The following is a 24482-nucleotide window of genomic DNA, read 5'->3' as shown; positions in this document are numbered from 1 at the left end:
GCCTGGTGGGCTGCAGTCTATGAGGTCATACAGAGTCGGACACTACTGAAGTGACTTAGCAGCAGCAGCAGCAATGATCATTTTCACTGGTAATTAGGGAAATGAAGATGTAAACAACAATGAAATAGAATTCATTATATCAAAATGGTGGTGATATTAGTTATGTTAATATCAATACCTTGTGAAAAGCCTTTTGTCAGCAACTTCTACCTAATTACAGCTGGTTTCAGTTGAGGAGGAAGAATCCAGAATGATGAAACTGGTCAAACACAGAGTTAGAATTATCTCGATACACCAAAAAGCTATTTCTTAGGTGTACCTTTTAAGTGACCAGACAAAGATTAGGCTATTAGTTTTTTCTAAATAGCCAAGTCAAGGAAGCTTGTCATTCCCTGGATGACTCTTATCTTGAAACCATAGAAATATGACAGTTGTTGACACTAGTCAGACAAGTTTCACTTTATTTGTTCTCTTTATTTCACCCAGCCCATAAAAATGAACCAACCAACACTGAATGTAACACATAAACCTGGGAAACTCTGATCATCTTAAAAGCTCCACCAGAAAGCCCTTATTTTTATTACCACTATTATCATTGTCATCATGGTCAACATCATCACTATCTTTGTTGCTGACTCCACCATAATAACCAGAATACTATGTACAGGTAAATGGAATTTTATTTGGGAGATTAAGTCTATAAAAGCTAACAGGTTGCTACAGAGTAGCTTCTAGTTTTTTGTTCATTAGTTGCTTTTTATAATTTAGATTTTTATTTCTGGATCCATGTTACTGTTTCTGATATCTAAAGGCCCTGTAAAGTCTCTGGGAAATTTTCAGAAATTTGGAAAATATTAATCAAATTTTAGCAAAATTTTATTTGCTATTTTAAAAATAATCATTCATAAGAATACCACTGGGACTTCCCTGGTGGTTCAGTGGTTAAGATTCCACATTTCTAGTGCAGGGGCATAGGTTTGATTGCTGGTCAAGGAACTAGGATATCACATGTTGCAAGGTGCAGCCAAAAAAAAAAAAAGGAATACTACCATTTTTGTTCTCTAATGGTGTAACGAAAACCATGTTTTCTAATATGAATTTTTAAAGAAATATTTTAAAAACCTGAATGCCATTATAGATTTTTGGAATAATATACTTTACAACACAGACTCTAAATTAAACTGCAGGGGGCCCTCAAAACGTAATACATTTCCAAATAGGTTCCTTTCCAGACTCAGCTTTCCTAGAGTTCTGGAAGAAAGTTGGTGATGAAGGCTTTTTGACTTATTTGATCATTAATTATTAATACTTTCTTCCTTATTAATAAGCCTCTCCCTATGTGGCTCAGATGGTAAAGAATCCTCTTGCAATCCGGGAGACGTGGGTTCGATCGCTGAGTTGGGAAGATCCCCTTGAGATGGGAAAGGCTACCCACTCCGGTATTCTGGCCTAGAGAATTCCATGGACTGTATATAGTCCATGGGGTCACAAAGAGTTGGAAAAGACTGAACAACTTTAACGATGGGAAAAAAAAAAGTATCTTTATAAGATTTGGGGAATTTTGCATTGGAATTATGTTTTACACTCTTCACTATTTAACAGAACTCAGGTCCATCCAATTCAAGTGGTTGGAAATGAAGTTTTAGTAAATGAGAACTACAGTTTTTAAGGCTTTGTAATTTAACTGCTAATTCAGTGTCAGAATTTGTTATAACGAAGTCTGATTTAGGATATGATACTGGGTATGGGCTGTGGGAAATAAATTATTGTGAGATAAATGTTTTAAAATTGTGGATAGTGTAGTTACCGTCATTTTTAACATTATTATAACTTGATTAAGGTAAATAGTTGAATTATCCCAGAATAGCAATGAGTTCTTCCTTGCAGTAGGTTCTGTCCAAAAGTGAGTTAGGTATAATTTAGTTTAGCATATGGAGTTGGTTAAATTTATTGAAGATTAATTTTTACCCTATTATCTTTGTTAAATGAGAGATTCATTCAAGAACTCAGATTTCTACCTTTAAAAAATTATGGCTAAAATATATACTTGATAGATGAGAGTAAATTATTTCATGAATGGACTTTTTTGGATATTTAGAACATGATTTTAATGATTTCAGCTGTTATTAAAAATAATAATCAATTTCAGAATGCAAACATCATACTAGAGGAGAGGTTGAATAAATCATAAACTGTGATATTTTATATATAAAAAAATCTCAATTATTTATGATAGGAAGAAATTCACAGTTAAAGGGAAAAAGCAATACCAGTTCTATAGTCAACACTGTGTATTCTTTAGAATTTTCAAGAACATCTAAAAGGGATCTTCAAAGAAAAGCATTTTATACACTGTAGTATAGTGACTATTTTATATCGAAACCATGCCAGCTACTTTCTGTACTATGTACATAATTTAGGCTATATAGTGCTTGAGTCTCTCAAACTAGTATTCATGTCTCAGAGAGACTAAGCTACCAGCTTAAGTTACAATGGCTATTCCAAAACAAATTTGAGACTATCATAGTAAATTTTTCTACTTATTAGCAGACATATATTTTCAGATATTAATAAGGTTATAAATATATTGTTCACATTAATTATATGCTCCTTTTAAAGTGTGATTTATCTAATATAAGAAATATTTTTCTATGAAAATTAGATTATACAAATGAACTTCAGTATAAAAGCACGTATGGAATGTAGGGAGTTTCTTTGAAGTGCTTTCACAATGTTGGCATAGGGTAGTGTTAATAAACAAGTCATCAAAAGAGATATAAGGAAGAGGTAGGATTAAGAATTGAGAACAGTACAGAGAGGAATTAAGACTGGGTGGAGTTGCACAGGAATTTTCCAGGCAAGAGTACTGGAGTGAGCATTAGGGTCTATCCTCCTTACACATTTGAGGCTTCTTGTTTTAAGCTAACACAAAGATATGATGCATAAACTATAAATTGTGTTGTATGAGTTGGAGGAGAGACAGGTAATTTTTTTTTTTAGTTTAATTTTATTTTATTTTTAAACTTTACAATATTGTATTGACAGGTAAATTTAGAATATTTATCATCTGATTCAGCACAACACACAGCACATCATCTGATTCAAGTCACCTTCCTTCTTTTGGTAGACACACCAGCGTATCTTCTCAGAGAAGATCTTGGCCGTTATGGAGAACCATCCTTATTTTTCTTGGAGTTGTGGCAATTTGGGGATTAACTATTGGTCTCCTTGTCCATTTTCTGGCAGTTGGTCAGTATTGACTCTCATTTTCTTAAAAATTGACAAGAAACACAAGAATATTAAATTTCTTTATGGAAACTTTCTCATCAAATTACTATTTTATTTCAACTTAATTTTATGCTATTTGACACCAAAGTTTGCAATTTTTTTGAATCAGATGCCTCTTTGATCCAGTCTATAAGTTATATCAACAGCTATGGGAGTGTGGGCAAGATTGAAATGCTCAATACTGTGATGCCAGTATTCATTGTCAATAAAGGTGCTTGTAGAATAGGTTTGTAGCTAACTTGTATCTTTTGGTAAAAAATATACCTCAAACTTCAGAGATTCCCTACTCTTTTTGGTTCCTTCTGATATTGGTTATTAAGATCTACACACACAATTGTGTCTGACTATTTGCGAACCCATGGACTGTAGCCCTCCAGGCTCCTCTGCCTATGGGATGTTCCAGGCAAGAATATTGGAGTGGGTTCCCATTCCCTTCTCCATTGGATCTTCCCGACCAAGGGATCAAACCTGGGTTTCCTGTATTATAGGCAGATGCTTTACTGTCTGAGCCAATCCTTGTGCTCTGATATTGGTTGTTAAGATCCATTTGAAGAACTTCCCTGGTGGTCTAGTGATGAAGAATCTGCCTTGTAATGCAGGGGATGCATTTTGATCCCTGGTTAAGATCCCACATGCTGTGGAACAGCTAAGTCCGGGGCCAAAACTAATGAGTCCACATGCTCTGGAGCCCTTGTGCCACAACTAGAGCGTCTGCACCACGATGAAAGATCCCACATGAGGTAATGAAGATCTTATGTGCTGCAACGAAGACTTGATGCAGCAAATATATAAACAAACTTTTTTGAATGACGTAAGTGATAAGCAGCTGTGGATAATCCACTAATGGCTTTTCTAATAGTGGACAGTCAAGAGTGGTTAAATGGCTGAATGCTCATACTAACTTGATCTTATTTTTAATAACATTCATTAAGTTTACATCCAGAGAGCTTGTTTTATTTTTATCTTTCAGGAAAAGTAAACCCTGAAATTTGTATATCCATTTAATGTTTTTATTTTTTATTTTATTTTTTAACTTTAAAATATTGCAATGGTTTTGCCATATCTCAACATGAATCCACCACAGGTATAGGCATCTTTTCATGCGTTTGTTAGCCATCTGTATGTCTTCTTTGGAGAAATGTCTATTTAGTTCTTTGGCCCATTTTTTGACTGGGTCATTTATTTTTCTGGAATTGAGCTGTAGGAGTTGCTTGTATATTTTTGAGATTAGTTGTTTTTTAAAGAAACTTGTATATTTTTGAGATTAGTTGTTTTTGAAAGAAACTTGGCATGTGTTACTCCACTTGATCCTCACACTAATTATCTGAGCCTGGGAGGGCAGGTTTTACTACTGTCCCTACTTTCACATGCAGGAAACTGAGGCTCAGGAAAGTCAAGTGACTTCCTAGATATCACAAGCTGTTTAGTATAGTTGAGCACAAACCCACATCTTAATACTTTAAGTGTATGATTCTAACAATACTTTTTCATGATTTTCCTATTTTATTCCTCTGAAATATATCACCCTATGCAGTAATGCAATGTGGATATATTTTGCTTGATTCAGTGAAAATTTCAGTTCTTTTTCAACCTAGCCTCTTCTCCTTTGTTTTTACCCAACCATCTTAATATCAAATTTCAAAACTTATCCTTTGGAAGTATAGTGGATGCTCACAGTCTCTTGCCTACCTTGTCTATCCACCATGTCTCCATAGTCTGAATCTTTCTATCTACTTCTACCTCTACTCATTAAAAAATAACTTTATTCACATAGTTTCCTTATGGATAGCTCTCTGAGTTTTCCGAAGCAGGCTCCCGTGAAGAAGCCTTGTCAGTATGTTAGTGGGGACCAGTAGCTTAATTAGCTGGTCTTCCAAAATATAGTTTGCATTTTAACAAGTCCCTTTTTAAAAAGAAACAATGACTTAGTGGAAAGAAGTGATACAAAATGGAGCACTACAGTCATCCTGGCTTGAGCAGGAAGTGTGTAGGATGAGAATTTACTCTTGAGTTTCTTTACATGGTCAGCTATCTACCATTTCAGATTCAACGCTAGACAAGCTTATATTACCTAAATCTAAATTAGTTGAACTGGACTTCTTGAAATAAAATTAGACACTCAAACTTGGTTGTAAAATTTTTTGAAGCAATTTTGGAAGATGGGCTTACTCTAGGATTCTGGTTTACGAATTAATATTTATGAATTAATACAGTTTTTGTTAATACTGAGAGTAATCAGAGTTTGCTGAGGGCTAGGGGGATCTCTCATTCAAGTGGTGATAAGTTAATTTCCCAGTATTGATTATTAATTTTGAGATAAAGATATGGAGGGACTTGAGGTCAAGTTTATTTTAAAGTTTTTAAAGTATTTCTTTATTTCACAGAAAAGACTTACTATTACCAAGGTGATTTTTATATTTCTGGAATCACATACAATGATAATTGTGAAAAAACGGTTTCACAGGCCAGCACAGATCTGAGCAAAGATACTGAGATTAAGGTAAGTCAGAAGTTTATTTATTTTATTATAAATTTGGTTAAAACATACATGGTAGCTTTTTTGTTTTTTCTCTTGACAGATATCTGATGCACTTCAAAATTCTAGTGTATACAAAGAATATATAAACTCAAAAGTCATCAAACTTCTGTAAGTAAAAATTCATTCAAGATCTTATGGAATGAGAAGTAGGTAATACATCACATACACCTCAGCTTTAAATAACATCAACAGCAAGAAACAGGGATAGAGGAAGAGAGAGAGAGAAGGAAGGAAGGGAGGAAAGAAGGGAAGAAAGAAGGTAAAAAGAGAGGGACTAAAGAGTTCCTCAGCCTTTGACTGTGTGGATCACAATAAACTGTGGAAAATTCTGAAAGAGATGGGAATCCCAGACCACCTGACCTGCCTCTTGAGAAATTTGTATGCAGGTCAGGAAGCAACAGTTAGAACTGGACATGGAACAACAGACTGGTTCCAAATAGGAAAAGGAGTTCGTCAAGGCTATATATTGTCACCCTGTTTATTTAACTTACATGCAAAGTACATCATGAGAAACACTGGACTGGAAGAAACACAAGCTGGAATCAAGATTGCCAGGAGAAATATCAATATAACCTCAGATACGCAGATGACACCACCCTTATGGCAGAAAGTGAAGGGGAACTAAAAAGCCTCTTGATGAAAGTGAAAGTGGAGAGTGAAAAAGTTGGCTTAAAGCTCAACATTCAGAAAACGAAGATCATGGCATCCGGTCCCATCACTTCATGGGAAATAGATGGGGAAACAGTGGAAACAGTGTCAGACTTTATTTTTCTGGGCTCCAAAATCACTACAGATGGTGACTGCAGCCAAATTAAAAGATGCTTACTCCTTAGAAGGAAAGTTATGACCCAACCTAGATAGCATATTCAAAAGCAGAGACATTACTTTGCCAACAAAGGTTCGTCTAGTCAAGGCTATGGTTTTTCCAGTGGTCATGTATGGATGTGGGAGTTGGATTGTGAAGAAGGCTGAGCGCCGAAGAATTGATGCTTTTGAACTGTGGTGTTGGAGAAGACTGTTGAGAGTCCCTTGGACTGCAAAGAGATCCAACCAGTCCATTCTGAAGGAGATCAGCCCTGGGATTTCTTTGGAAGGAATGATGCTAAAGCTGAAGCTCCAGTACTTTGGCCACCTCCTGCGAAGAGTTGACTCATTGGAAAAGACTCTGATGCTGGGAGGGATTGGGGGCAGGAGGAGAAGGGGACGACAGAGGATGAGATGGCTGGATGGCATCACTGACTCTATGGACGTGAGTCTGAGTGAACTCTGGGAGTTGGTGATGGACAGGGAGGCCTGGCGTGCTGCGATTCATGGGGTCGCAAAGAGTCAGACACAACTGAGTGATTGATCTGATCTGAAAGAGTTCCCCATAAATTATAGCATCACTGTATTGAACAAATTTCTATTCAGGTAGGAAGTGTTCTGCTCAAATCTTTAATCTCTGTACTTGAAGGGGAATTATAAAGTTGTTGGTGGCAGTCAGTCCTAACTGACTTCTATGATAAAAGATAATTGTAACTCTATGCAAAACCAGAAGTTCTAGCTGATTGTTTTGCTACTGATACACTAAAATCATCTCTTTTTCCATTCATACTCATCTGGCCATATTTTTTCTAAAATAATCCTCTTTTGTTCTCTCTCATAATTGCCATCACTTTAATGATTGGAGAAAGTGAATCTTTTTAAGGTAACTTTTGTCTAAATATGTATTGTAAGTGCGCTTGGTGGTGGTGGGGGGGATGAGGGATGTAGGAAGGCAGTGTCACAAAGCATAGGGAATGAGTGACACAGGGAGCACTTGTGAGTCTGAACTCCCTAAATAAAACAAAATGAAACAAAAAATCCAGCTAGCCAACCAATCAACCAACTAACCAACCAACCAATCTACTTTCTTACAGACAAGCAAAAATCTTCAAAGGGTCTTCAATTAATCATAATTATTTGAAAATAGAGTTGAAGTTTTTTTTTTAACAGTGCTTAATATGGATTTTTGTTTGAAAATCTTCCAAAATGAATTTATCTTATTTCCTGATTAATAAAAATTATGTACTGAATATGTAGATAATGGAGATTGTCTTCATGTTTTAGAGTTATCTTTCTGAACTTTATCATTGCATAGATCTATTGGGGTGGGCATATATAAGAATCTATAGGAAGAAGTTTAGTACTGGCTCCCAAATACATGCTAGAAGTTATCTTTTGAATACTTCCAGACCCTACATTTAAGTTCCCATTTATCTTTTTCTCTAAAATTAAGCTATTAGAAAATATCTATATAAGAACACTATTTTTTTTTCTACATTACAATAAAATCTCAAGCCAATTATTTGTTGGCCAGTAGTCAGTTTCTTACATGTGTTTGAAATATTCTGATTTCTAGTTTGTGGTTCACATCCTTTTTCATGAGTAATACCTTTTAACCAGTTAGGTTCTTAGGGACCATTACACTTTATATATACTGAGAAAATATCTGTATTATTTTTTAATATATGTAAAGGCAATATAATAATTAACATGTGGGAAATCTAATGTGTTCATGAAACATCTAAAAAAATCAGAAAACAGCACACTAGAATATTTCTGTTATTTCTAGTCCTGATTCCAGTGGTTCAAGTGTACAGTTACAGTTGACATTCAAGTTTCCTCCAGCAGAAAAGAATAGCATGAGGACTAAAATCAAGATTATCTTACATCAGAAGTTGAAGGACACCATGGCATCCTGGAATGCAGTTCCCACTTCCATTAAAGTTACAGGTATTTTACTTTTTTACATTATTTTCTACTACTTAAATACCAAGACTATTAAAAAAAAAGGACTGAAAAAAAAATGAACCAAAATTTTTAGGAATTTTCTTAGGAAAAATTAGTTTTCCCAACTGTGGCACTCCTATAATTGAGGTGGTATTGGAAAGCGAAGTGTTATAGAATCTTTGTCTGAACAGTGATAGAAATAAGTGTTAAGCTACAGGCATGCTTGTGAGTTTGGAAGGGTTGGCTGTAATGGATGAAAAGGGGGTGAAAAATAATAACTGAAGTCATATTCCTCCTTGTGCTGTGCTTAGTCACTCAGTCGAGTCTGACTCTTTGTGATGTCATGGACTGTTGCCTGCTGGGCTTCTCTGTCCATGGGGATTCTCCAAGCAAAAATACTCCAAGCTGCCAAGCCCTCCTCCATATGTTCCTCCTTACCTTCTACTTATGTCAGGCTCTCATTATAAGAAACAGACTTGGGGTTTTCTTGATCATTCAGTGTAAAGATTGCAGGAGTAAGGGTAAAGTTGAAGATTAGGGAATTCTCATTGCTTCTTGTGGGAGAATGGAAGTAATATTATTAAAGATAAAGTTTGCCTGGAATAATTCCTTAGAAAACAAGGGAAGAAAATGATAGGATTTTGTCCTAGTACAGAAAGTAATTATTCATAAATTTTTGATGATTTTTCAAAGATCTTGAAACTCTAAACTCCAATTATTAAAAAGTCTGTTAGGTGATAAGCTTATGTTTCCAGAGCCCAGTTTTGTGATTCTTCCAGACTGACAATTGATCCTAGTATCCTTGAAGGCTATAATGGTCACCAACTGCCTGTTACAGCTCCTTTGCTTCAATACAGTCCCTGTTACCAATGGGCCACTCATAAGAAGTGAGTTTGAGTTAGAGCTTTTGCAAAGAGCAAGATAATTCCTTTGTGCTTAGTCATTAGGAAAGAAGGTTGTACCAGTTATGGCCCCTCTGTCTCCTAGGAATGCAGGGTCAACACTTTCTGATGTGCCTTTTTTTTATGTTCTCTCTTTTCTTTCTCTCTAAGGTATCTTTCCAGTAGAAAATAGACTTAAATTTAAGTCAAATTCTCAAAATTTCACAATTCAGTCTAAGTAATGAGATGACTTCTAAAGAGCAGGGTATGCACAATAAAATGTAATTTTAATTGCTATTTTTCTTTAAAATATAGACAACTCTATTTCAAAGTAGTGAGAATTATCATAGGGAAAAAAATCCAAAGATTATGCTCAGTGCCTCTTTTAGTAAGAGTGTCAGCTTCTTATTTCTCTAAATGTTTTGCTTCAACTGTTATAAAACTGAGAGCTTTGCTTTTTTATCTCCTTTTCCTTTTGCCTATACCACCTGGTAGAAATGTGGAGAGATGGCCAAAATTGAGCAAGTAGGAGTCAGAGGGGTTGATAAATAACACATGAACTAATTTTAATAGTCAAATGTTGGGTGTAACTGGGTTGAGAAATTTCGTCCTTTGGTTGAAAAGAATTGCTTGGTGATATTTTATTAACCTTATGTTTTTGTTTCTTAATTTCAGAAATCATCAAGAATAATGTTGAAATGCTTACCAACAAATGCTTCTAAACTGTAAGTTTAGAAATTTTATTATAAATTTAACACTTTCATAAATAGTTCCCCATCATCTTGCTACAAAGTTTCTAGAAGTACTTCATTTTGGAAACCTGTAGTAGTCTTTCAAAATTATTGGCAATGCCACATATCTATCTAGCGTTTCTTTTTGAAAAACACTGACTATTTGTAATGGGTTGTTCAAAAGTGTGAAGTGAGAATTATTTTCAAAAAATGGAATCACGAAGAATATCATGGCTGAATTAGTTTTTTTTTTTAGTGAAGGAAAAATGGAGGGTAATAAGAAAATGCAAAACTAGGCTATATAAAATGTGTTTATTATAAGTTAAAAAAAGTCTGTACTTTTTAAGCCAATTCTCTTTAGAGAATCATGTGGCCCACAGTTTGATACATCCGTGCATTCATTCATTCAGTGGATATTTATGGAGTATATGTTATCCACATGGGGCTTTACAGACAGCATTGTACATGCTATGTAAGACATTAATGAAGCAAAGTCTCCACCTTTAAAATTATGCAATCTACTTGGGGAGACTAGAATTATAATACAACAAAGGTCAACAGCTGAAAGATTCTTGAAATTGGAAAAGAGGAAGAGGAAAAGTAAAATCATCGAAACAAGGATGGAGTGCTACCATAAAAAAAGTACATTCTGGAAAAAAACAGCATTGGTTAGGAGATACAGGACAATCATTGAAGGATTTCAAGAACTGTTTTAAAATGTATTTCTTATACAGCATAATCAAAGTTACCTGCTCTTGTATAAATAAATCCTTTATTCAGGTTGTGGGAGAAGACTGACCAACAGTGTCACAGTAGGCAACCGAATTGTGAATGGGGAAAATGCCACTGTGGCCTCCACTGATCAGCAGCAGGTGGCTCCTCTCTGTAGCACACTGCTTTGCTAGGTAAGTTTGAAACTCTGACTAAATGTAAGATTCTGGTTGCAGATCTATTTAGGAGGTCTGTGAAGGTTAACCTAAATGTGTGACATTCACCAAGACTACATGAAATTTACAAGTACCCTCATAATTCAAGGGCAGTGAAGACATTTAAGGGCTTCCTAGGTGACACTAAAGAACTTGCCTGTCAACACAGGAGACTCCAGTTCGATCCTTGCATCAGGAAGATCCCCTGGAGGATGGCATGGCAACCCACTCCAGTACTGTTGCCTGGAGAATCCCCATGGACAGAGGATCCTGGCAGGCTACAGTCCATAGGGTCGCAAAGAGTTGTACACAACTGAAGCAACTGAGCTCACACACATGCAAACAAAGGCATTTAAATGGGAGCAACTAAGGGAAAAGCAAATGGAAGCAATTAACATTTTCCAAATAAGGGCTTTTGCCTGATACTAAGTGCTTTATTTACATCATTTCATGTAATCATAACAATAATTCCATATGAAATGTGTCAGATCAGATCAGTCGCTCAGTAGTGTCTGACTCTTTGTGACCCCATGAATTGCAGCACGCCAGGCCTCCCTGTCCATCACCAACTCCCGGAGTCCACCCAGACTCACGTCCATTGAGTCAGTGATGCCATCCAGCCATCTCATCCTCTGTCATCCCCTTCTCCTCCTGCCCCCAATCCCTCCCAGCATCAGAGTCTTTTCCAATGAGTCAACTCTTCGCAGGAGGTGGCCAAAGGACTGGAGTTTCAGCTTTAGCATCATTCCTTCCAAAGAAATCCCAGGGCTGATCTCCTTCAGAATGGACTGGTTGGATCTCCTTGCAGTCCAAGGGACTCTCAAGAGTCTTCTCCAACACCACAGTTCGAAAGCATCAATTCTTCGGCGCTCAGCCTTCTTCACAGTCCAACTCTCACATCCATACATGACCACAGGAAAAACCATAGCCTTGACTAGACGAACCTTTGTTGACAAAGTAATGAAATGTATACTTGAAGCTATTTAAAGATGAGGAAATTGGGTTTAGAAATGGTGATACAACTTGACCAAGATCCTACCACTCTTAAACAGCAGGAACTGAGTGTGAAGTCAGGTATGTCTAAATCCAGTTACAAGGTGCTTATTCGTCTTCTGCTGTAGGGATTTACAATCTAGTTGAAGAAATTTAAATGTGATATATTAAAGGTATTATGCAGGTGGAGTGGTAAGTGTCACATGTACAACACAGATGTTAGTATGCTCTGTGGACACTTGATGAAGATAGAGAACATATTCTAACTGAGATATGCAGTTGCAAGTTTTGTTCCAGACTCTAAAGAGATAAAGTTTGTTGATTGGAGTAGATATATCAGAAAGAATAATGCGTATTTTGAGTTGAAAAAATAGTCATCTTCAAATGTGTTGAGATGTAGAGACACAAGTCTTATTCTATGGACAGCAAACAAAAATAACTATTTGAAATAAAGAAGATTTTTAAATGGAAACGTTAGAAAATATGCTTAGAAAATATAGTTTTATTCATCAGGGACACCTCTAAATAACAAGATGCTTACTTACTAAAGAAACACAACTATTGAATGTGTGGAGTCACTGAAGTCTTCAGAATGGGAGAAGGATTCAAGAAGGTCACAGTTACACAAAGATCTTGAAATCTTAAAAAAAATGCACCTGACATTTTGAGGAAAGTGACAGTAATTAAATAGAATGTTAGGGCCTAAATTGAGAAAGAATCTCAGAGGAACTGGAGAATCTGGTCAAAAAATCTAAATTATAAGCCAAGATTCATTGACTTGGTACATATAGTGGAGTGACTGGTGAGAACAAGTTGCAATTTTTTTATGTGTGCAGACAGATGTCAAGAGCCCTGCCACAGGCTCATGGAGTCCAGCGTACATGGCAGTACATGTGATTCTGGACCCCATGCACTGAGGCTGCTCATGTGGTTGCTCCCCAACTCAAATGCATAGAAACCAGATGGGGCTGAAGTAGCAGGAGACATCAGCAACTGTTTAGGAGGATTTGTAGTGGGCTGGGAGTCGGACACTACTGAGCGACTTCACTTTCACTTTTCACTTCATGCATTGGAGAAGGAAATGGCAACCCACTCCAGTGTTCTTGTCTGGAGAATCCCAGGGACGGGGGAGCTCCCGTCTATGGGGTCGCACAGAGTCGGACACGACTGAAGCGACTTCAGTCTCAGCAGCAGCAGCAACAGCTCCAATATGGGCTTCCCTGGTGGCTCAGAAGGTAAAGATTCTGCCTGCAATGCAGGAGACCGGGGTTTGATCCCTGGGTTGGGAAGATCCCCTGGAGAAGGAAATGACAATCCACACCAGTACTCTTGCCTGGAGAATTCCATGGATACAAGAGCCTGCTGGGTTACAGTCCACGGGGTTGCAAAGAGTCAGATATGACTGAGCAACTAACACACACACAACATCTCCAATACAGGCTTCCCTGGTGGTTCAGATGGTGAAGAACCTGCCTGCAATGAAGGAGACATGGGTTCAGTCCCTGGGTCAAAGAGGAGTCTGGTTGGACATGACTTGACAACTAAACAACAAACAAATCTACTAGTCCTTAGTTAGTAGTAGTTAAGTTGCTCAGTCGTGTCTGACTCTTTGCGACCCCATGGACTGTAGCCCACCAGGCTCCTCCGTCCATGGGATTCTCCAGGCAAGAATACTGGAGTGGATTGCCATTTCCTTCTCCAGGGGATCTTCCCTACCCAGGGACTGAACCCAGGTCTCCCGCATTCGAGGCAGACGCTTTAACCTCTGAGCCACGAGGGAAGCTGTTTTTATATGTCTGCAGCATTTATGACATCCCCACATCAAGGACATTTTTAAGATAATAATTTAAGTGCTTTATAGTACTGTTTGGGAAACATAGCTTAAAGTTATAAGATAACCACTGAGAATACCATTTTGACCCACAAATTGAGTGTATTTTAATTAAATTGTGCCCTCCAGGAAAAATCATTCAGAAGATTGGACGGTTAACTTTGGAACTATAGTAAATAAACCGTATATGACACGGAAAGTTCAAAACATTATCATTCATGAAAATTTTAGTGGCCCTGGGATTCATGATGATATTGCTGTTGTACAGCTCGCTGAAGAAGTCTCTTTTACCATGTTCGTAAGATTTGTCTTCCTGAAGCCAAAATGAAACTCTCAGCAAATGACAGTGTTGTAGTTACAGGATGGGGAACACTTTATATGAATGGTAAGTTTATGTGAATGATAAGTCTTTCTGTAAATATGTAATAGCTTCATAGGAATAATTATTTAATCAATCACTCACTCTTTCATGCAATTAACCAATTCATTAAAAAAAAAAAAAAAAAACCTGAAAAGAAAATGAAGTGATGGGACCAAAAAAAGCATGGCATTGTCTTCAGTTTCTGAAATATCTCCAGGAATACAAACTGGAAATTTTGGAATTTCTGTGTGAGGCAGCCAGCTATAATAAACATTAGAAAGAAATCAGTCTAGCCTGGGACTTGTCTGCCTCTTGGTGACCAAAAGGATCTGCTTTATTCTACAAATTGTTCTTTGTTTTAACAAACAAGGTTAAGATCTCCATAATATGCAGAATTTGTTGCCCTTAGGTCTTCCAGTGATACTTCAGCAGGCCTTTTTGAAGATTATTGATAACAGAGTTTGCAATGCTCCATATGCATTATCTGGCTTGGTGACTGATACAATGCTATGTGCTGGATTTATGTCAGGAGAAGTGGATGCCTGTCAGGTACTTTTAGATACATTATCAAATCATTTTTCCCAAGTACTAATTCATTGGAAGTTTTTACCACTTTTTTTTTTTTTTTTTTTGTCTTAATGATTTTCACAGAGTAGCTTCTTATTTCAATCCACCTAACAAATATTTATTCATCTCATTAATGTACCAGACCCCAGCTAAGAAGCTGGAAATGCAGTGGTGAACACAACTCTGCTCTCAGGAAGTTTTCAGTCTAGGAATCCATAGTTACAAGGTAATAAAATAAATTTGGCCCTATTTTCTGGGCAACCTGCAGACCTAGGAGGCTGCCTCTTCCTTATCCAGAGATGCCACTTGCACATGTCATCCATTCCACAGAGGCTTCATCATGGAGTCACTTTTGCCATTGTTAAGGTCAACTTCTAGTCTTCCCAGCCCAATCCAATCCCATTGTAGGCACTGTGTTCTGGTTTGTAATTGCCCTGGGTTTTGAAGAAACTCAGTAGTTCCACAGTTCTAAGCCCAAAGAGCATGAATTGTCTGCACTGCCTAGAGCCTATTGAAAACTCCAGAGGAGAGACAGAAATGTTTCAGGACAAGAAACATTTTTTTTTTCTTGTTTTCTTCTAGAATGATTCTGGTGGACCACTAGCTTACTCCAACTCTAGGAACATCTGGCACCTTGTTCTAATAGTAAGCGCGGGAGAAGGGTGTGGTAAAAAGAATAAACCAGGTGTCTACACTCGAGTGACTGCTTATCATGACTGGATTACCTCCAAGACAGGACTCTGAAAGAGAAGTAACTTCGGAACATAACAGAAAGACAACTATAGGATATTCTTATCCATTTTCTCAAAGTATTTTTCTTTTTATTGTTGATACAACAATTATTTTCTTACATACAAATGAATGAAGGTCTTGATTAATGTTTTATCTAAAACACTATCCATTCATTCATTTATTTATTTAACTAATATAGGAAGCAGAAAGAAAAGAAGGAAGATCAAAATATTTTTATTAATACCCTAGTTCTGATTTACCTTGCTATTAAATTAGAAATATACTTTATTTTTCAGAGTTTAATAAAATTCACATTTTGTTAGAATGAGAACAAATATGCTAGATATACCAAATAAATTATTTTTCATTCTATTTATTACAAATTCATTTTGTTAAACTGGACTATATAAGACAAATAATGGACATTCACATTTTATTTATATTTGAGATAGTTTTTATAATCTTGTAAAATCTTATAATCTTGGAATGGAGAAGGAATATCAGAAGTTCAGCTAGACCAAGTCTCTTCATTCATAGAGTGAGGAACGCTAAGAGGAACAATTATTTGCTTAAAGTCATTCTGCAGCCTTTGATAGGCTCTCAGTTCAGTTCAGTTCAGTTCAGTCGCTCAGTCATGTCCAACTCTTTGCGACCCCATGAATCGCAGCACACCAGGACTCCCTGTCCATCACCAACTCCTGGAGTTCAGTCAAACTCACGTCCATCGAGTCGGTGATGCCATCCAGCCATCTCATCCTCTGTCGTCCCCTTTTCCTCCTGCCCCCAATCCCTCCCAGCATCAGTTTTTTGCAATGAATCAACTCTTCTCTGGATCATCGAAAAAGCAAGAGAGTTCCAGAAAAACATCTATTTCTGCTTTATTGACTATGCCAAAGCCTTTGACTGTGTGGATCACAATAAACTGTGGAAAATTCTTCAAGAGATGGGAATACCAGACCACCTGACCTGCCTCTTGAGAAACCTATATGCAGGTCAGGAGGCAAGAGTTAGAACTAGACATGGAACAACAGACTGGTTCCAAATAGGAAAAGGAGTACATCAAGGCTGTATACTGCTGGGCTGGAAGAAGCACAAGCTGGAATCAAGATTGCCGGGAGAAATATCAATAACCTCAGATATTCAGATGACACCACCTTTATGGCAGAAAGTAAAGAGGAACTAAAAAGCCCTTTGATGAAAGTGAAAGAGGAGAGTGAAAAAGTTGGCTTAAAGCTCAACATTCAGAAAACGAAGATCATGGCATCTGGTCCCATCACTTCATGGGAAATAGATAGGGAAACAGTGGAAACAGTGTCAGACTTTATTTTTTGGGGCTCCAAAATCACTGCAGATGGTGACTGCAGCCATGAAATTAAAAGACGCTTACTCCTTGTTAAAGTTATGACCAACATAGATAGCATATTCAAAAGCAGAGACATTACTTTGCCAACAAAGGTCCGTCTAGTCAAGGCTGTGGTTTTTCCTGTGGTCATGTATGGATGTGAGGGTTTGACTGTGAAGAAAGCCGAGCACTGAAGAATTGATGCTTTCAAACTGTGGTGTTGGAGAAGACTCTTGAGAGTCCCTTGGACTGCAAGGAGATCCAACCAGTCCATTCTGAAGGGGATCAGCCCTGGGATTTCTTTGGAAGGAATGATGCTAAAGATGAAACTCCAGTACTTTGCCCACCTCATGCAAAGAGTTAATAGGCTCTAACCCTCACATAAATTTTCCCTCGATATAATTTAAATTCAAAATGAGTCGAGAATTTTAAAATGACTTAAAGTTGTAATTATTTATATATTTTCTTCATGTCCTTCTTTTGTCATTTGTTTTCATTCTCTTACAGCAAAAATAATGTGAGGTCCTCGAGGGAAGAGGATAGTATGGCATCTATTACAGTAGCTCTTTTGACAGTACATGTGCAGTACACAGAGGGCTGACTTTGTAATCTCTGTGAATAATTTACCCTTTATAATTTCCTAAAAATAAAAATGTAGCTTAAAATTTCAAAAAAACAGCTAAAATAAACTAAAAACTTCTCTTCCTTCAACTGTTTTTGACATTACTTTTGCTTTTTTCTTTACTGTAAATTGTGACTCAAATGACAAGCACAGTGATGTGAAGTCAATCCATAACCAAGTATGACAAGATGGTGCTTTTTTCTTCCTCACTCTTTACTCAGGACGATCACACATATTTATTGAATACCCAGTGTGTTTCAGGAAATATCCGGTATGGACACAGTATCATCTTTCAAGGATGCTGCATTTAGAGGATAAAGATAGGCAGTAAAGACATAAGTAAGATAATCTCAATAAGTGTTACAAAGGAAAAAAAGTGATATGATAGAAAATAATAGGGCTGATGAGATGTACTTGAGATTGGGCCGTCTAAGCAACTTTTTCAGAATAGTATCCTCAAGATTGCCTGGAGAAATATCAAAAACCTCAGATATGCAGATGATACCACTTTAACAGCAGAAAGTGAAGAGGAAATAAAGAGCCTCTTGATGAAGGTGAAAGAGGAGAGTAAAAAGCTGGCTTAAAACTCAGTATTAAAAAACCAAGATCATGGCATCCGATCCCATCACTTCATGCCAAATAGGGAAAATGTGGAGGCAGTAACAGATTTCCTCTTCTTGGACTCTGAGATCACTGTGGATGGTGACAGCAGCCATAAAATTAGAATATGATGGCTTCTTGGCAGGAAAGCTAGGACAAGCCTAGACAGTGTATTAAGAAGCAAAGACATCACTTTGCTGACAAAGGTCCATGTAGTTGAGGCTATGTCTTTCCAGGAGTCATGTACTGATGTGAGAGCTGGACTGTAAAGAAAGCAGAGCACCAAAGAATTGATGCTTTCAAACTGTGGTGATGGATAAAACTATTGAGAGTCACTTGGACAGCAAGATCAAACCAATCTTAAAGGAAATCAACCCTGAATACACATTGGGAGGGCTGATGCTGAAGACCCAATACTTTGGCCACCTGATGCAAAGAGATGACTCATTGGGAAAGACCCTCATGGTGAGAAGGATTGAGGACAAGAGGAGAAAGGGGTGACACAGGATGAGATGGTTAGATGGCATCACCAATTCAATGGACATGACCTTGGGAGAACCCCAGGAGATGGTGAGGGACAGGGAAGCCTGGCATGCTGCAGTCCATGGGGTTGCAAACAGTCAGACATAACTTTGCGACTGGACAATAACAACAAATAGAAAGCTACTGCTTGGTCCTTCCTGAATCTACGTTCAGTGATGTCATGTGAGTAGCTTGAAATTGATCATGGTGTATTTAGACCTTGAAAATTGATCAGTGCTACAAGTTGGCTCCTAGTCCCTATCCCTGAGTAGTTAAATATTTACCAGCACACCACTGAATGTAACTATGTTTTACTCATTTGCACTTTTAAAAGAAATCTTCACCAAATGATGGGCTTCTCTGGTGGCTCAGATAGTAAAGAATCTGCCTGTAATGTGGGAGACCCGGGTTCAGTTTCTGGGTCAGGAAGATCCCCTGGAGAAGGTAATGATGCAACTTGAGCATGATTTCTATTCCAGGACATTACAAACTAGCTTTCTGACCATTGTGTCAGATATTTTGTTAAATGCCTTAAGGAATGCCTGCTTAGCACTTGAGATACATAAGTTGTTACTAATTTTCATTTTTCATGATTTCAATGTAAGGAAGTTTTAGAAACTATTTTTGAGACATTTCATAAAGGTATGTCAAGCACATTTCAGATTTGCAGTTTACAGTGGTTAATTAAAGGATTACAAAAAAATCATATGTTTTTATGTTTTACAAAAAGATCATATGATAACAAAAAATCAATATTTCATAAAAGATTGTTTTCTTTATAATTATTATAATTCTTTGTGAAAATAAAATAATTCTATTGTACTTTCTTACATTGTTTCCTCAATAAATTTAGTCTCAATTCACACGCGTGGTTGAATAAACAAAACTTCATTTTAATTAAACATAGGAGTATACAAGAATTCCATTAAATAACTATCTTTGGTTTCATATGTTTATACCATACATCATATTTATATCATCTATCAAAAAAAAGATTCAACAAAGCAGAAATCACTGGCCAGAGTAATGAGAGTCTGTCTCCAAATTTTCCTTCCCAGTCATTTGATGAAAGAGAAGGGATTAAAGGGCATCAAACCAAGCCATGATCAGAGCAGGGATAAAGTCTGTTATGAGGAAGTCTAGGAGAATTTCTTTGTTCTGCTTAAAATCTACTCCACCCCTGGACTCATCACCCTTGCAGAATAAAACCTAAACTCTTTATTATGACTTGCAAATCCATAAAAATCTTGACACTCTTCCTACTCATTAGTCAGGACACATTTTGGGAGTTCCCCTCTTACCAGGAAGCCTTTTCTGGCATTCCTAGTCTGGTGTTCCAGATTGCCCCAGCCATACACCTGTTACTATGCTTTCTACAAAATGGAAACATCTAGTTTTGCATCTGAGTATCCTACTAGACAGTTTCTCAAGAGCTCTTTTCTGTCTCTGTGTTCTTGAACCGGTGTCTGGTTCAATGGAAGTAATAATCCCATCCAATTGAATAACACTGAAATGTACTATTAGGATCTAGCTGCTGTACGCAGCTCTGTGCTTTCTCACATTGTGCCCTTGTATTTAACCTGTGCTCTAATTTTGCTACTACTTCAGATTTCTGAAACATGCTATTCTCGGCCTTTCAAATGCTGTGCTCCTTCTTTAGAATATCCTCCTCTGACATTTTTCTCCTGGTAACTGTACTTTAAAAATTAGTTCACACCTTTGTGAGACTTATCAACTTTTTTTTTAGTCCATGCTGCACAGCTTGGCATAGGAGCTCTTTGGAGAAGGCAATGGCACCCCACTCCAGTACTCCTATGGATGGAGGAGCCTGGTAGGCTGCAGTCCATGGGGTCGCTGAAGGTCGGACACGACTGGGCGACTTCACTTTCACTTTTCATGTTCATGCATTGGAGAAGGAAATGGCAACCCACTCCAGTGTTCTTGCCTGGAGAATCCCAGAGATGGGGGAGCCTGGTGGGCTGCCGTCTATAGGGTCACACAGAGTCAGACATGACTGAAGTGACTTAGCAGCAGCAGCACAGCTTGGCATACGAGCTCTTAGTTCCCCGATCAAGGATTGAACCTAGCCTCTCATTAGTCAAAGTGTGGATTCCTAACCATTAGACCACCAGGGATTCCCAATCCACTGTGTTCTTATGGATTTTGTGCTTATTGTCATCAAGCCATCATCTCATCCTGGAAAGTTCTACAAAGCCAACAAATATTAATACAATTTATTTTTAGCCAATATTAATTTGGCCCTAACTCCCTACATTTTATTTACCAATTCCTCTTTTTATCCTCTACTCAGATTCATATCAAAGACAAACTTGTATTTCATTTCAACAAGTATATTTAAAAATTGTTTAATTATACAAGCAAGCAACATATTAACACATTATTCTTGTGAAAATAATAAATTCATTACAGATCAAGATAAAGTTTCTTTAGTTATCATTTTCAATTCTTGTCTTTTTCCTTCTCCTTGGAGGTAATCATTATTTTGGAATCCTTCTCAATATTTTTAATATATTTACCTTTTTATAAATAAATATGTGAATTTAAGTATATACATTAACTTCCATTAAAAATGTAAATATTCTTTTCTTTTAATTATTTCTGTTATTGTATCAAATTGTGATTCTGCATCTCATGTTTTTACTCAATAATTTTTCTTAAATTTTTTTCTATACAGATTTACAACTCTATCAGTCAGAGTTCAGAGTAGAAAAATCATTTTATTTATTTATTTTAGAAAAGACATTTTAAACAGAAAGCAATTTGAAATACGAAATCATGTATTTCAAAAGTTATTAGAAGGGCTGGTGTGAAGGCCCCAGGCTGAACTTCAAGGATGACCCATAGAACCATAGAGAACTGATGCCCAGAAGAGATAGCCACTGGCAGTATTGAATTCAATAGCTAAGATTTAGGGATCAGAAAGACACTAGCAGCAATGATACTACTACTACAGCCTCCTGACACCCATAAGCTGGTCTGGTCTTTGCCTACTCTCAAATTGTTTCTTAGATCCTAGGAAGCTGGAGAATAGAAAGTAGAATGCTGCTGCAAGAAACAGAACATCCCCATGACCTTTTATTAACATAAATCCCAAGACAGCCTCATTTTTTGCCTTAAAAGGCATCTGACTTGCTTCTCCCTTTCAAGTTTCATACAAGTGCATCTAGCTGGCAGAATCTATTTTGCATCCAGAATTCTAAATGCAAGGCATTCTTGGAAATGTCTTTTTAAGCTTTCCAGTCTCTGCAGAATAGAAAGGGACCTTAGAAAGGACGATGAGTAAGGCACCACACCAATTATAACCTCATTCCTTTTAACTGTCAAACAATATTGCATTATATAGGTACACCATAGTTTAACCACTGCTCTATCAATGAATATTTTGTTTCTATCTTTTCTGTTGAGAACACTGTAATAAATCACCTTATGTACTCCTGTTTCAGTATATGTGCCAGGATACATATCTAGATGTACACCTAGAAGGGAAACTGCTTAGTTATAGGGAATGTGTGTGTGTGTGTGTGTGTGTTAATTGCTCAGTCATGTCGGACTCTAGCCCATAGGGAATACAGTGTTAAAATTAAATAGGTGATGTCAAGCTACTCTCTAAAGTTGGTGACTCAATTCTAATTCCTATCATCAATATATGAGAGTTCATTTTGAAATAGAATTCTTAATTTTTAATTTTAGTAGCATTATTGAATTGTTCTAATATGCTTCTATAATTATTCATGGATGGTATTAAGCATATTTTATGTTAATGTACATCTCTATTTCTTTCGTGAATGCTCTGTTAAAATTTTATCTACATTCCATATTACATTTAAAAAATATTTTATTTATTTTTAGGAGGTCTACCTATTTTTGGATATTAATCATTTTATCTAAGCATATATGTTATTTGATGAACATCTACTGGATACTAAGAACTTTGATAAACATTATGAAAAACAAATATAAGCTATAGTTCTTGTCTTCAGGTTTAAGTAACTCATATTTTCATTGGTATGATAGAACCCTCCACAGAACAGATTCAAGTAGAAATCAATATGATAATTTCTATTAAATTGAAAACGAATATTGATGATAGTATATATTATGGGCCATAAAAAAAGATTAAAGAGAAGGGTTTAGATTAAAGATTAACAATTCCAGGGAAGGGTTTATGAAGGTCATAGTAGTTAAGTTGGACCATGAAGCATGGATAAACATTAGATAGTAGAAATGGCAGTCCTGGGTGTGTTAGTCTTAGAGGTAGGAAAGCACTTGCCATTCAAGGAATGTGTGTGTGTTGGTCGCTCAGTCATGTCCAACTCTCTGCAATTCTGTGGATTGTAACCCAACAGGCTCCTCTGTCCATGTCCATGGAATTCTCTAGGCAAGAACACTAGAGTGGGTTATCATGCCCTTCTCCAGGAGATCTTCCTGACCCAGGGATCAAAACCAGGTTTCCCTGCATTGCAGGCAGATTCTTTACCATTTGAGCTACCCAGGAAGCCATTCAAGGAATAGAACTGTGAGAAATAGCTCAAGGAAAGTCAAGTTTTAGGTAAAGTCATTATGAAGATAATAAATGTCCTGTACACTGTGTCAAGCACTTGGCCTACATGGCCAATTGATAACAATTGGTTGATAACAATTACCTTACATGTACAATCTTGTTAGATTCCATTCTTACTTAAGAGAAAAGGGATGCTCAGAAAGATTTATGCCAAACAACTAGTTACTAGTGGTCCTGGCCTTGGGACAGAGGTCATGCCCTTCCTGTTAGAGCATGCTGTAATGGAACAGTATTGTAAAAAGAAATGGCATTCTAAGGACCTTGAATATTAACCAGTGAGGTTTCTATTTTATCCTGAAAGCAAGTGAGAGTTTTGATGATTTTTAAATGAAGAAATGTTATGAATATGTTTTAGGAAGATGAGTCATACCTATTAATATTATCATTCAGGTCCGTGTTCAAAAGTTTCCTCCTCAGAGAGGCCTTTCCTGACCACCATAAAGATAGCCTCCCACCATTTTCTACCCAATTATTCTGCTTTATTTTCTTTACAGCATTCATAAATATCTCATATTAAGTATTTACTATTTTCTTGATTCACTTAGTAAAATAATGCTTGACTAGATTAGTTAACTCCACTTCCCATGAAGAATTATCAAAATAGAACTGATAAATCTTATACCAAAACCCACTTCCATCAGTAAATCCATTCCTTCAAAAATGTGCAGAGAGTCCAGGGAGAATTTTTAGATTAAGTGTGTTTCAAATGAGTAATGCTGTGGCAAAATTATTTTTTTTAATTGAAGTATAATGGCTTTACAGTTTTGTGTTAGTTTCTGCTATAACATGAAGTAAATCAGCTATATATATACATATATCTCCTCTCTCTTGAGCCTCCCTCCCATCCCATCCCACTCTTCTAGGTCATCACAGAGCTCCCTGTGTTATATAGAAACTTCCTACTTAGCTATCTGTTTTACACATGGTAGTGTATATACTGTAACAGAATTATTGTATAAAAAAAAAAAAAAACCCACAATGTACATTTAAGTCCTTTGTCAGAGACTGCTCTGGTAGGTACAGTTGGTTTCACTGAGGAGGAGCCACAGTATCAGGAAAGGGGTGGATGGAATCTGAGTCAGAACACTGATTCACCAATTTGTGGTGATATTTCTTGGGTGGACCTGTCAGATGACCAATCCACATTATGTCTATGTCTTGGTATCCAACTCAAAGAGAATTTTCATTTCTTTCTTTAAATCACAGATCCAAGT

The 24482-nt window shown here is 36.8% G+C and overlaps 1 protein-coding gene across 1 annotated transcript; it reads left to right on the top strand.

Annotated features, from left to right (window-relative positions):
* The first annotated feature begins 603 nt into the window (after nucleotides 1-603).
* Nucleotides 604-15612, top strand: LOC109560046 (transmembrane protease serine 11B-like). Its single transcript, XM_070790740.1, is given in 13 exon segments — nucleotides 604-667; nucleotides 1697-1742; nucleotides 3128-3249; nucleotides 5673-5788; nucleotides 5868-5935; nucleotides 8421-8581; nucleotides 10135-10173; nucleotides 10971-11034; nucleotides 11036-11095; nucleotides 14070-14230; nucleotides 14233-14346; nucleotides 14711-14850; nucleotides 15451-15612. Coding segments are annotated over 13 exon segments (1317 nt in total).
* Nucleotides 15613-24482: the final 8870 nt, after the last annotated feature.

The sequence above is a fragment of the Bos indicus genome, chromosome 6 (assembly GCF_029378745.1).
Source record: "Bos indicus isolate NIAB-ARS_2022 breed Sahiwal x Tharparkar chromosome 6, NIAB-ARS_B.indTharparkar_mat_pri_1.0, whole genome shotgun sequence".
Taxonomy (NCBI): Eukaryota; Metazoa; Chordata; class Mammalia; order Artiodactyla; family Bovidae; genus Bos; species Bos indicus.
Note: the sequence above shows the minus strand (reverse complement) of the source record. Positions and strands in the feature narration are given on the sequence as shown.